Below are 9,138 nucleotides of genomic sequence, written 5' to 3' on the forward strand. Positions count from 1 at the left end.
GTGTCTTCTAGTTGTGTAAACAAAATTTTTTACAAATAAGCCATAAAATGCTAGCTGTCAAAATATATAATGATAATACGGTTTAGAACGAAAATGGCGGGAAAAATACCACTAATCCGTCTAGTGGTAAAAAAAAACGAACTTACTTTCCAAACAACCCAATATATGCTAATGCTTCAGAGTTTTTGATTTTGATGAGTAAAAGCTGTAAAGAACTGTAATGTTAGATTACTACATAGATGTAAAATTTATATTTATTTAATTAATTTTGAATAAAATAAACTAAAAATATTTCTACAAATAATATTTTGTAAAAAAGGATTTTGATACTTTATGCACTTACATTTTCAAAATTTTAAAATTTGTTTATCAAGGGAAAATATTTCTTAATTCTTGTGGAATAATGCTTGAATATTTTGATATAAAGAATTAGGCCTCTAAAAGATAGTTTTGCTTAATTTAGAAGATATATTTTCTTCTCACTTAAAAACAGAAGAAAAATTCAGTTAAAAATTATTGATAAGACCAAAAATTATTTGTAAAATTGAGGTAAAAGGTGTTAAATTTTAACCTAAAATTATAAGTAGTAATCTACCATATTTTATTTATAATTTTATAACAATAATTATTTATTATTAAATATGATATTTATTTACTATATTTTATGGCTTTTAAGATATAATCCTATTTCAGCACAGAATATTTAGGAAAACTGTTTAGTGTATTTAAATTATCCTATGGCTTTAGCAGTTGTCCCCAAAATTGTTTTATTGTATTCTGGTTTAAAACAAAGTAATAATAATACGTTTAGTTAAACAATAACATTTTTATTTTAAAAGTTGGACAGGTAGAGGTTATATGTGGATTACTGAAGGTCATTTGGGAATTCATTAGCCTATGGATCACAACTTTACATGTAAGATGCACTGTGATGATTTTTTTGAGCCTTTTCTTTGGACAAATTTCTGTCCTGTATGTCATAAAATATGGTAGTTACATTATTCCATAGCATTTGGATAATATTTTACAAATATGATAAAATTTAAAGATCTTTTTGTCAAAATGTTTTGCTTTGTGAAAACAATAATTATAAATTACATATATGTGTTATTTTCAGCATCAGAGACAACTGGAATTAGAACTGAAAAGAGAATTAGAAGCTAAAAAAGAATTAGAATTACAGAAAGAACGAGAAAGACAAAAAGAGTTGGAGTTAGAACGACAAAAAGAATTAGAATGGCAGAAAGAAATGCAGAAACAGAGACAGCAGGAAGCTCTTCGCAAGTTACAAGAACAGCAAAGATCTAAACCACAGGTAAAATATATATATATATATATTTTTTTAACTCAATAGTTTTAAATATAGAAGAGTAGAAATCCAATTTACAGAATGTTTTTGATTTTTTATCCTCAGAAGGAATTGCAGACTATTAGAAAAAGATTTTATTGTTTACAATTAAATAAATTCTATACCATCTAGTAGCTAATTATTGAGATTTCTCGTTCATGAAAAACTTTTATAAATACTGCATATTTTATATTTGTTTATTGATAAACTGATATATAAAGAAACAAATTTTTGTAAAAGATTGTTTTTGTTCTATTTAATGCAGTTTATTAATAGGTTTGGTAAGGGTTTTTCTATTTTCTGAATTTTTTCATTCCTAGGAAATCATGATTCAAAATACTGAATCTTGATTTCTTGGGAATAAGGACAAGTAAGCTAGCCATGGTCTTCATTATAAGACATTACTTCTGATTTTTGTCTTGTGCATGTGATAGAGAAGTCGCTAAATCGACAAGTGCTTTCGACAATAATTATTTTTGTCTTCATCAGGTCGTTAAAACATTTAAAATCCTTTTTTGAATACAAATAACAAATCGTTCCAAGCGTATTAACGTTTTGGAATGAAAGCAACGGTAGAACATAATAAAACTTTTAAATGAAAACATGCGCGATTATAATGTGCATGCGTTAAACGCCTCCAAATTGTGGAGCTATATACGTTGTTTTAGATAGTTATACAAATTGATCCACAAAGGGGACAAATCAAGTGTGGGAGTGTTGCAGGGCTTTAATTTGTTGGTAAGGAGGGCTTCCCAAATATACACAAGATTTCTGTTATTGCAATGTATTAGTATGGCCACTTCGCCCCACAATGGGGTATGTTGCTATCAATATTCCATCAGGGAAGGCAAGAAGGAAACCGAACTTGCTAGAATTGCATTACAACACCAACATACTCCATTGTGGGGCAAAGTGGCCATACTAAGACATTGCAATAACAGAAATCTTGTGTATATTTGGGAAGCCCTCCTTACCAACATACTAAAGCCCTGCAACACCTCCACACTTGATTTGTCCCCTTTGTGGATCAATTTGTATAACTATCTAAAACAACGTATCTAGCTCCACAATTTGGAGGCGTTTAACGCATGCGCATTTAATCGTGCATGTTTTTATTTAAAAGTTTTATTATGTTCTACCGTTGCTTTCATTCCAAAACGTTAATACGCTTGGAACGATTTGTTATTTGTATTCAAAAAAGGATTTTAAATGTTTTAACGACCTGATGAAGACAAAAATAATTATTGTCGAAAGCACTTGTCGATTTAGCAACATTTATTTGTAATTTAACTCTTATATGTTAGAAGTTTCTCCTGATAGAGAATTCTTATTGCCTTATATTTTAAATCATGAATCATGTATTACAGTGATCTAGTTTGTTGTGTATATATGGCTTTTATTAAATTTATATAATTATTTATCACACAACTTTAGATGAACTCATAGAACAACTTTTGAAATTCAACTATATTCCTAAATTTTAAATATTGTAACATTCACATGTACAGTACATTCCAGACGATATTAAACTTTATAGATTTGCAACAGAGCCATTAGTAGATCAAAAACATTTGTTAAAGTTGAATTAAAGCTTACTGGATTTAAAATTAAGGTTAATAGTTGTATGTGTTGCAAACAATTCATTCAGTATTTCTGAATAATTGTTATTTAGAACATTTTCAGTACTTCAAAATTAATTTCTTTGAACCCTATAAATATAGTTTTTTGTTGCTACAACATATTCTACACATATTCCTTATTTTAACAGATGACTTTACATATGAGTCATCAAGTAAGTCCAAATAACAAATCTTTCATTATTGGACTTCGGCTTAGGACTCCTTTAATGTTCTAAAATCTCATATTGGAATGGTTTCTTTATTAAATTACTTTGCAAAAGCACATTCTAAAAATCCAACAGTATGTCATGCAGTTTGATCTAAGATGTTATATGTTGAAAATTATACATAATTTAATTCTGCATGTTTGTTTAAGCAGAATCCTGAAAGGCATCTTGCTTTTATGCAAGTTGGCATTCAAAAAGGTAAGGTAGGAAAGAAATTGAAATTTAAAAAATTGTCTTTATCAGATAACATGAAAAGAACGAAAATATTTTAACATATTTAAAAGAGAAAAGTAGAGATAAATTGCTAATTGGCATCAAGAAATTGAAATAAAACAATTGTGTTTGTAATTTGATGTCAATTTTAGAATATTTTCTATAAGAAAGTATTATAGTTAATTTTTATTTTTAATCTACCTAAAATATAATTGTAATAAGAATAGAATAATAATAGTGTTTTAATACATTGAATATTATAAACTTAGGCACCTGCTTGGGGGGGTCAGACACCTACAACACAACTGTCTGCTTTATCATTAACAGAAATTCAAAAATTACAAGAAGAGAAAGAAAAGCAAGAACAGAATGAGGTACGATCTGATATTTTGATAATTTATTTCTTGTAATTTTGCATAAAATTTAATTTGAAAATTTCTAATGCTTTAGAAACGATTACAACTACAGCTACAGCAAATGCAAGTTTTACAACAGACTCAATCAAACAAAAGTTCACTAACTTGGGCACAGAGGTAAATATAAGTTTAAATAGTTGGTGCATATAATCTTTATGATAACATTCTATAAAAAAAAAAAAAAACACTAACTTAACAGAATGTTGAAACAAAAATGTTTATTGATTTTTTTAAAGAAAATTGTAATGCTATCTTAATCTAAAGTTTAATGAAAACTATAAATGAAAGAAATTGACATTGCATTAACTGTTTACTTTTTAATAAATTTAAGAAATAGAAAATTTAGCTTGAAATGGAAGTTTTAATTTTTCATATGCTTTAAAAAAATTTATGGGTTTTTTTTTCATATTTCATCACTTATAGTAAAGACATAACATCACAATTTTGAAAAATTTGCTTAAAAAATATATGGATGTTTTTATGCCATAGATCTGGTAACTGCAATGCACCTGTGAAGAGTTTGTTGGAAATTCAACAGGAGGAAGCACAACGAATTGCTTGGCAACAGAAACAGTTAAAACAGCAGCAGCAACAACAACAACAACAACAACAACAGCAGCAGCAGCAGCATACAGTGAGAAACAATAACATATATATTTATATATACTAAACACCATTTTAATAATTTAATTTTATGTGAATATTTTTATATTGCAGAATTTGAATCTTGGAAATTCTGGTGTCTGGGGAAATTCTACAAATCAGTTACTGCGTTCTACATCTAATGCACCATGGAATGCCAATGATATTGGAAATTCTGTTATGGCAGGATTTTGGGATGATGCAGTAACAGTCAACAACAGCCGTAAAAATGCTAAATCTAAGTTAGTTCTTTTTTTTAAATATATATACCTGTTTCTAAATGGGACTAATGGATTAAACTTAATTTTTAGTGATAGTGCCTTTCCTTCTCTGTGTAACATCGTCCATCCGGTTAATGAGACAAGCAATAAGGCAAAGATAATCAAAGCAAAGAAAGAAGAAGTATTCTAGTTATGATTTTGCATAAGTATGTTATATCTATCTTCAAATTGATTACATTTCTAAATTTTTCAGGAAAATGTTTTGAAACTTTTTGAGACGCACACTAAACCCACTACTGATAAGTTTACACAATGGTGCTTTGACACTCTCTCCAATCTTCCCGGTCTTTCAGTTGATGGTATGTATCATAAAAGTTAATACATCAGATAATCTATATTGTATCTGCTCTCTATAATTGAATTTTAAATTATTTTAGTGCCCACATTTGTTGTTTTTCTGAAAGATATTGAATCACCATATGAGGTAATTATTTAGATGTATATATTTAAATTTTATAGCAGTTTTTAATTGTTTATACTAGTTATGGCAGTTTAATAATATACTTTAATAGGTTCATGATTACGTGAAATCCTATTTGGGGGAGAGTAAGGAAGCCAGAGAATTTGCCAAACAATTCTTGGAACGTCGTAGCAAATTTCGCAATCAGTCTAAGCAAACACCAGCAGAGGTAACATATCAAACTGTTATAACAAGCTTTTGTTAGTGTATTAATATATTTATTTTCAATATATTTAGGAAAATATGTGGGGGCCAGCACCTGCCATTACACCATCAGTAAATAAAAGCAGCTCACAACATGAATTTGAGTCTGGGGTTGGTGGGGGGAAGGGGAAAAAGAAAAAGAAGAACCGAATGCAGAAAGTTGATAATTCTATGTTAGGTTTTACTGTTCAGCCAGATCCAGATCGTATTAATGTGGGTGAAATAGATCACATTGAAGGAATATGATCAACTAAGCATACTGCCAAGTGTTTTAAGTCACGCATGATTGAAATTATCTGGTACACTGCAGTTATTGGAATAATGGTGCTTCTTTTGAATAGATACCAGACAAAATGTACAGAGGTTGTTTCTATTGAAACCACATGGAAATTAATTGTAAAAATGGGTCATAGTCTTACATTTTGTCAATAATTAAATTTAAAAAAAAAAAAAGATACAATTGATTGGCCCACTTAACAAGTTTCACAAACATAACTGGAATTGGTTTGCACCAATGATTGCCAGTGTTATTTGTGAAGGTCTCATTTGTCAAAGTGAATTTTGAACTGATCAAAGAGTCAAGATGATTGGATCAAATAGATGGCTGTATAAATCAAAGTGTGAGGCAGGAAATGCCAATGTAATTATATAAGAAAAGTTTGTTGGAGGATCCTGTAGACAGTGTAAATAAATTTATAAGCCTGCAGTGTTGCATAAAACATTATCTGATTCAAATTATTTTTTATAAATTATAATTATATCCAAATTATAAAGTTTTTTTTTATTAGTTTGGTATAATCTGTATATAATTAGTCTGGTATATCCTCTATGTATAAAAACTGTGAGAAAACGTAAGGTTTATTTAATTTTTATTACAACCAAAGTTCAATAATACTACAGTATTAAATTATCACAGAATACTTGTATAGTTCATTTTCATAATGTATATCAAAAATTCATTTAAATTATAAATCTTGAATTAAAGTGTAGTTATCTGTTTTAAGTATGAAGTTTGTCAAGAAATTAGCTGAAATAATATATTTATTTTAAGGAATTTTACAAAAAAATAGTTTTCTTTCCAAACTTTTGACAAACTTTATACTCATATATCCAAAACTTAAGGACAGATGATGTTTGTACCAGTACATGAATAGAAAGAACTTTAGATGAATGCAGATAAATAGCAAGAGCTATTTTACTCAATGTCTTACACAGTGTAATACACAATAACTTTTTGAATTTTACAAATCAAAGCAATAGAAGTCTTTGGTGACAAAGATGCATACAGCAGTGGGACATAGATGGTGAACACTTTCTATCCATTCTCTAATATCCAGGCAGAAACCTGATAGTGTGGAATATGTCCACTTCAAACTGCAATGCAGCACTCAACATCATGGCAGGCTTGTCACTAACTAGCTCAATGACTTTTTTAGTTATCACCATTAGAAATTGTGTTTGTCCCTAAGTTTTGGACGTAGACTTATTTCATCTAATTATGTAATCCAAAATATTCCATAATAAGCAGAAAATGGTCTTATTTCAAAACAAGTTTTTATCATCAATTCAAATAATGCTAATATCAATTAATTTACATTAAAAAAACATGTACTAAACTCAAAACAATTTATTTTAGTTTTTAAATATTACAGAACAGATGAAAAAATGTTTCATTTTAACATTAAAATCAAAATTCAGATGGCATTCTTTTATTATCAATTTATTTTCATACATTTTAAATCAATTTATTTTCAAATTTAAATGTATGAAAATAAATTGATACCTTTAACAATTTAAAGTATTGAAATTACATGTAATAATAATTATACTTGCAGTTTTAAAAAATACTAGATAATAAATCTGCATATTAAATTAGTCAGCAACATAATATAAAACAAATGGATTTTGAATAATTAGTTTAATTAATTAATGTTAAGAAGTGCAGTTTGCTCAAATGAATAGATAGCATTTATACTAAGTTCTTTACATTTTGAAAGTATTTGTAACATGTAATTATTGGAGTGTTATCACTAATGCTTCTATACATAATGTGTCAGTAATGGTAAAGGATGTAAACAAAGTACACTTAGTCCACTACATAACCAAGTTTGCAGTTTCAATTTTTACAAACTTACAGGAAAAATTTTTGTTTTTTTATTTATTAATGTTTCATAAATTTTCATGTTTTAATTTTATAAATCTATAATATTATCATATTAGATAATTCATTCTAATTAATATAATTTCTCTCTACAGAATATTTTCTTTGGAAATAATTGAAAATGAATATACCATATTTAAAATCATTGAAAATGTCCAAGCATTAAAATCAAATAAAAATTGCTTTACTGGAGAACTCATATTAGTACAAATAACCACAAAAATTCAAAGAACATACAATCAAACTTATAGTACCTCATTAGGGGCGTTAATTACTTAATATAACAAAGTTTATAACTCTAAACGCAGTGGTTCCCAATTAGTTTTTCCTGTGTATCACTTCAAGAAAGAGCTCAAACTCGCTTACCCCTTATAGCAAAAATTCATATTAATCCATATAAATTCGAAGGTAATTCTGTTTGTCTGTTACCTTTTCACGTCTAAACCGCTGAACAGGTTTTAATAAAATTTGGCACAGAGATAGCCTACATGTTGCAGATGGACATAGGCTACATTTTACTGAGAGAAAATTCGATATAATGCGGGCGAAGCTGTGGGTAGACAGCAAGTGATAAATAGAATAATTTTTTTTACACTTATTACATTTAAAATACAATTCTAATAATAATGAAAATAACATATGGTTATTTAATTTTAATGTGACAAATGTGCACGATTTTCTTTGCACAACTTTGTAAAATCTGGTTGCTTTCTTGTCAGCTTCAGTCTCGAGTCATCTTCGAGTCGAAGTCGGTGACGATGTTCAGTTTTCATGTTTGCCATGGCCGAAAATTCGCTCTCGCAGAGGTATGTTGTGCAAAACGGTAGTAAATATTTTATAGCTGCTTCGCTGACATGATGATAATGTTAATTGTACAATTTTTGTTTCTTGAGCAAGAATTTCATTTAGTATTGTCACAAATGCATTTTTCTGATGAAATTTCGAGAATATATATTTAGTTATAAATAAACGAATTTGTGTATTCCACATCATGTTGTAAATTGCAGAATTTTTTGATGGTCCACCCATTATTTTTTTGGTTGCTTCATCTCATGCATTTAAATTTTAAATCGACCGATTTTAGATTGCCGCGCATATCCCTTCATGCATTTTCGCGTACCCAGAGCCGTAACTGGCCATTCCTGTGCCCTGTGCAAGAATTTGCATTTAGGCCCCTTAATTTATTTGGTTTGGGAAAATAATAAAACAAATATATTACAGTAGATTTTTAATAAGATTTATTTTAATTGAACTTTTCTGGCTTTCATTTCAGCAAATTCATTAATTACATGATCGTAATTAATATTTTTAATGATAATGTATTCTATTGAAATTATAGAAATATTGGACAATCGTTCTTGCCCGATAGTTAATCTTAATAAATTTTTTATTAATTTTAACTTGCTAAAACTTCTCTCGCACGAAGCAATAGAAACGGGAAGAGTTAGAAATATTCGAAGAGCGACATTGATATTTGGGTAAGACTCAAACCAAAATCATGAAGAGCCTGTAGAATATTAAGCGGAGATGCAGTTTCTATATTTTGTATAAGAGTCGTTACTTCAAA

At 28.4% G+C, this 9,138-nt stretch overlaps 1 protein-coding gene across 1 annotated transcript in view; it reads left to right on the plus strand.

The window, feature by feature from the left end:
* Nucleotides 1–5,863, plus strand: part of LOC111632090 (GRB10-interacting GYF protein 2-like) — an 11,435-nt gene extending 5,572 nt beyond the window's left edge. Inside the window, exons 7-16 of the mRNA XM_023376452.1 lie at nucleotides 1,112–1,315; nucleotides 3,677–3,781; nucleotides 3,858–3,940; nucleotides 4,313–4,457; nucleotides 4,541–4,707; nucleotides 4,777–4,867; nucleotides 4,940–5,045; nucleotides 5,124–5,170; nucleotides 5,259–5,375; nucleotides 5,444–5,863. Coding sequence (XP_023232220.1) covers nucleotides 1,112–1,315; nucleotides 3,677–3,781; nucleotides 3,858–3,940; nucleotides 4,313–4,457; nucleotides 4,541–4,707; nucleotides 4,777–4,867; nucleotides 4,940–5,045; nucleotides 5,124–5,170; nucleotides 5,259–5,375; nucleotides 5,444–5,656 — 1,278 coding nt within the window. The 3' untranslated portion in view covers nucleotides 5,657–5,863. The remainder of the gene's footprint in view (nucleotides 1–1,111; nucleotides 1,316–3,676; nucleotides 3,782–3,857; nucleotides 3,941–4,312; nucleotides 4,458–4,540; nucleotides 4,708–4,776; nucleotides 4,868–4,939; nucleotides 5,046–5,123; nucleotides 5,171–5,258; nucleotides 5,376–5,443) is intronic.
* The last annotated feature ends 3,275 nt before the right edge of the window (nucleotides 5,864–9,138 follow it).

This window comes from Centruroides sculpturatus, unplaced genomic scaffold, assembly GCF_000671375.1.
Source record: "Centruroides sculpturatus isolate CEXI.00-Female unplaced genomic scaffold, Cexi_2.0 scaffold748, whole genome shotgun sequence".
Lineage (NCBI taxonomy): Eukaryota > Metazoa > Arthropoda > Arachnida > Scorpiones > Buthidae > Centruroides > Centruroides sculpturatus.